The following is a 5423-nucleotide window of genomic DNA, read 5'->3' on the forward strand; positions in this document are numbered from 1 at the left end:
TAGGAGTCCCTCCACATTTGTGGAGGGTTCTATCCATGGTGATGTTACTATTCCACAAGTCCCTCGGCAAACAGTCATGCAAGGACAAGGACGAAGACAACACACTCTTTCATGTTTGGATGCGACAAGAAGATATCATTGACAACGTGCAATGCAACGCACCTCCAACATAAGAGAGCAGGGCCTTCAACATGACAGACACTTTTGCCCTCTCATAGACGCTCAAAATGAGGATCACGTCTCATATGTTCATGACACATCACTTGAAGGAATTGCTTGCATTCTACATGCTTATCCCTGTATATGAGGTGTTCACCGTTCCATGCTACCATTGATACATGTCTCATTGCCTACAGATCATACAAGAACCATGTCCTCCTTATGTGAGTTTTGTGGTGCACGTCTTTTTCCATGTGAAACGAAGAAGGAAGATACACCATCAATGGGAAAATACTGTTTCAAAGGTGGAAAAGTTTCCCTCTTTCCTCTTGCAAGACCGCTAGATGTATTGGAGAGGCTACTTAATAATAGTGATGCTTTGAGTAGGTCCTTCAGAAGAAACATCAAGAGTTACAATAGTGTGATGGCATTTGCATCTCTTGGAGCTACCGTTGATGAGACATTGATGCGTAGGTCTAGTGCATGTTGCATTCATGTACATGGTGGTGTGTACCATCGAATTGGTTCTTTGCTAGCACACAAAGCAGAGGTGCCAAAATTTGCACAGATATATGTATATGATATTGAGCGTGAGGTTCAGAATCGTATGAGTGCCTTGGATGGTTTGAATTTGTCCACTCTTGAAGCATTATCAATGATGATGCGATCATGTAATCCATATGCAAATTCCTTCTACAATGTTGGTAGAATGTTACGTGACATTCCTGGTGTGAAGATCAAAATGACAATTTGTGAGAATAGAAATACTTCCAAGCAACACTTGATACCTGTTGGCAATGAGGTTGCTGCAATTATGCCACGTCAAGGGGATGCACAAACAACTGGCCATTGAGACATTGTGATACATTGTCAAAATGGAAGGATACAAAGGATTTCCAATCTACACAGGTCATACATGCCACTATTGTATATTCTTCTCTTTCCACGGGGAGAAGATGTATGGCATACCAAGCTTCCTTATGCTAATGTGCATGGACCTTTGGATGCCTTGGCTGGTTGATAATGTGTCACTCAAAGAGAGTACTATGCATATCGACTACAGGTTCGTATTGATATGGAGTCATGCTTGCTTTGCGGGCGTCGTTTAATTCAACAATTTATGGTTGATGCATATTGTGCCATTGAGGAATGTTGTCTTGCATGGGTTCGTACAAATCAGCAAACATTGAGGGCATAATTGTATGTAGGCTTGGTTGACATGGTGCATTTGTCTGGGAGTGATGCTGTACTTGGACAATCTGCAGGTTGAAGAATTGTCTTACCCTCATCTTTTATAGGCGGCCCTCGGCACATGTACCAATTGTATCAAGATGCAATGGCAATTGTGCATGCAAAGGGAAAGCTAGACCTATTTATCACATTCACATGTAACCCTAAATGGCCAGAAATTAATGAGGCACTACTTCCAGGACAGGTTTCCTCTGATCGACTAGACATAACCACCAGGGTTTTCTTCTTGAAACACTCGAGCATGATGAAGTATATCTTAAAGAAAGATATTTTTGGGAAAGTGGTGGCTTACATGTCTATCGTGGAGTTCCAAAAGAGAGGCTTGCCACATTCTCATACATTATTGATTCTATATCCTCGATGTAAGCCTCAATCAACATTTGACTATGACAAGATGGTTTGTGAAGAGTTGCCAAATAAAATCAATTTCTAGTGCTGCATGACAATAGTTCATCTTCTTGCATGGTTGATGGGGCCAATGTATTAGAAAATATCCACGTTCATTTTGTGAGAAAACAAGCATGGATAATAATGGCTACCCCATTTATGTGTGACGAAACAATGGCTTCACCGCCAAGGTTAGGGGTTCTACTATTGATAGCCGATCGGTTGTGCCATATAATCCTGTTTTGTCAACACTAGTTAATGTGCATATCAATGTTGAGGTATGCTCTACAATTTCAGCTATGAAGTATGTCTATAAGTACATCTACAAGGGGTAAGATTCCGTATATCGGTACATGATGCACAAAGGGAGAACATTGATGAGATAGACATGTACACAGATGGCCGCTATGTATCTGCATCTCAGGCTTGCTGGAGAATTTTTGAATATCCTTTGCACAATGGCGCACCTGTTGTTCAGAGATTGAGTGTGTATGTTCTGGCTGGTCAAATGGTGACTTTTTGAGATAATGATAGACTTAATGATGTCTTGCAAAGGGACAATGTAGAGAAGACCACTTTGACAAAGTAGTTCACATGAAACTTGGAGAATCCTGATGCAAATGATAGTTTGTACATTGATTTTCCTCAAAAGTGGGTGTGGAATTCGAGTTCCAAAAAATGGACAAAGACATTATGTTCGTTTGCTTTTAACTATTTGTAAAGGATGTAAATCATTTGAGGATCTACGCTCCGCAAATGGTGTATTGTTTCCAATATTCAAGGCAGCATGCATTGCAAGGGGTATCTTGGAAGATGACGGGGAATGGTTTGGATGCATGGAGGAAGCTTGCAGTACACATATATGCTTGCAATTGAGACATTTGTTTGTGACCATTCTATTGTTTTGTGAACCCTCCTCCCCTTCGTCTCTTGTGGAAAGATTTCGATTTTTTTTGTCTGAGGACTATCAACACATGTTGGAGATGAGATATGAGTCCTTAGATGGATATACACAAGTTGCTGAAGGGTATGTGTTGAGAGATTTGCATAACATTCTTGGTACTTTTGGACGAAGTCTAACTGAATTTCCTGGAATTCCAATGCCTGATGATCACTTTGTGATACGTGATGAAAATAGCTTGCTTTTCCAAGAGCAATATCCGTGTCACATGAAATGGAGTAGACTCTAAATGAAGACCAAAGGATTGCTTTTGAGGCAGTTTTGCATGGATTGACTATTGACGGTGGGGCTATTTTTTTCCTAGATGGTCCTGTAGGGACTGGGAAAACTTATTTGTATAGTTGTTTGTTGTCACGCATGCATGAAGAAGGAGAAGTTGCATTGGCCACAGCATCTTCTGGTATTTCATCATTGCTATTGTGAAATGGATGCACTACACATTCTAGATTCAAGATACCCTTGGACCTTGAAAGTTGCAGCACATGCAATATCCATGTTCAAGGTCAACTTACTGAATTGCTTAGAATGTGCAAGTTGATTGTGTGGGATGAGGCTCGTATGTAGAAAATGGGACTTTGACAATTGGTGATGAACAGATGATAGCAATCCCCCGTCACATGGTGCTTTCTTCATCTTCATTGGATGATTTGATAGGTTGCATCTATTCAGAAATTGATAAAGATGTGGTCCATGCAGAATACTTCAAAGAGTGGGTCATGCTTGCTCCAAAAAACTCTGAAGTTGATATTCTCAATGCTAAGGCCCTGTACACAATGAAAGGTGATGTTGTACAATACTTTAGTGCTGACTCTGTGGTGGAAAACTCGATGCAAGATCCTTTCTTGTACTCTGTGGAGTTTTTAAATAGTCTCACCTTGGGTGGTGGATTTCCAACACATTGCTTGGAGTTGAAGATGAATGCCCCAATAATTCTACTACAGAACATTGATCCAAATCGAGGTCTATATAATGGGACACGCTTGGTGTGCAAGGCATTTCATGCAAGGGTTTTGGAGGCAGAAGTTATTACAGGTACACGGGTTGGCACTCAGGTTTTCATCCCTTGAATATGTTTTGTGCATTCTGGTACAAAGTTGCCATTTGTTCTTAGACGGAGATAATTTCTAGTTAGATTGGATTTTTGTATGACAATAAATAAGTCACAGGGCCAAAGCATTTCCATGTTGGGCCTATACCTGGTGACACCGGTCTTCACTCATGGAAAATTGTATGCTGCATTGTCACGTGCACGTTCAGATGCCGCTGGAGTAAAGATTCTCCTACGCGACATTGATGTAAACATAACAATCGTACTAACAACAAACATTGTGTACCATGAGATATTAAACAATGCCATATGAAGGTTCCAACCTTTCTTGCTATATGATGATAAATGCGTCACAGGTCAATGCTTGGAGTGAAAATTCTCCTACATGATGTTGATGTAATTTACAAAACAATTGCACTAACAATAAACATTATGTACCATGAGATATTAATCAATGCCATATGAAGGATCCAATCCTTATCATCATTGTCTTCTTCTTTGTATATGTTTCAAATCATAAAATATTTCATGAATTAATTTTCTACCTCTCTCCATAACATTGTCTATTTTTGGTTTCCATTTGGGTATATAGATCATGGATCAATTTTCTTACATCTTCGAGGTGTCCTTTTTATTAAATGTGAAGGATCATCCACATCCTGGTATGTTTTTGTCCACCATTAAGACATTATGTGGAGACTATTGTGTTATCTTTGGGATCTTGATTTTTTTTCCATTATTTTAAGAAGAGCCACATTTCTGGTGTGCCCCTTTGCCACACAAAAAAATTGTTAGGACCATCCACAAGCACTACAAGACCAGGTGTGTGTGCTTGAAATTCGGAATTACGAATTTACTTGGCATAAAGTAAAACTCATGGCTTTCTTGTTTCCTTATGTGTTACGAACCTTAGGAAGTTGCCATCTATCAATATTTTTACATTGTGTATTTTGGTATACTTCTCCGACGCTGAGCACGGTGTCTACTCGGTAAGGAAGGAGTGTGTGTCTTCCCAAGATGAAGATGATGCTTAGGTGGTTTGCTAGATATAAAGAATACTCTGTTCCCAATGATTGGGAGTACCTCCAGAGTTCTAGGTTTTCTGAGTTGATCTACCAAATCTACTTGCCTAAATAACTTGCATGTTTGGCAATACAATACATAGCTATAATAAATGGTACGTGTAAATTGTTGTGTTTGGAGCTTCGATTTTATTATTTCAAAAGTCTCGCTTTTTACTACTTTTGTTTGTTAATCCAGGAGATAATCAACCTTGGGATGGAAAAACGGTCCTTAATTTAGGAATGGAGAAACTCCAAGCCGATTTGCCAATTGCATGATGAAGCAAGCTACATTGATATTGCCTCTTAGATCATTTGTGGCACAATAGTGTCCTTGATTGTGTTTGTTTCTATGACAAACATATCAATAACTTTGCCATGTTTGTGATCCATTTTAGGCAACGTCCTTTGAAAATATGGATACATTTCTAAATGTTTTGGTGTTTATTATGACTTTGTAATTCTATGCAGTAGAGTTTTCCACCTGCGATTTTAGTTTGAGGGATCCAATATATTAGGTTCATATCTTAGAGATCTTTGTTTAAGCATAACAATT

General features: G+C 39.3%; 1 protein-coding gene across 1 annotated transcript; it reads left to right on the forward strand.

The window, feature by feature from the left end:
- Window positions 1-3375: 3375 nt before the first annotated feature.
- Window positions 3376-3825, forward strand: LOC147429512 (uncharacterized). Its single transcript, XM_086495028.1, has one exon. The coding sequence runs from the start codon at window positions 3376-3378 to the stop codon at window positions 3823-3825; it is 450 nt and encodes a 149-aa protein (XP_086351154.1).
- Window positions 3826-5423: the final 1598 nt, after the last annotated feature.

Source organism: Adiantum capillus-veneris, chromosome 22 (assembly GCF_014529385.1).
Source record: "Adiantum capillus-veneris isolate H3 chromosome 22, ASM1452938v2, whole genome shotgun sequence".
NCBI lineage: Eukaryota > Viridiplantae > Streptophyta > Polypodiopsida > Polypodiales > Pteridaceae > Adiantum > Adiantum capillus-veneris.

Bases quoted from the DNA above. Each gene is read 5' to 3' on its own strand.
- LOC147429512 (XM_086495028.1), top strand. From the start codon at position 3,376: ATGGTGCTTTCTTCATCTTCATTGGATGATTTGATAGGTTGCATCTAT.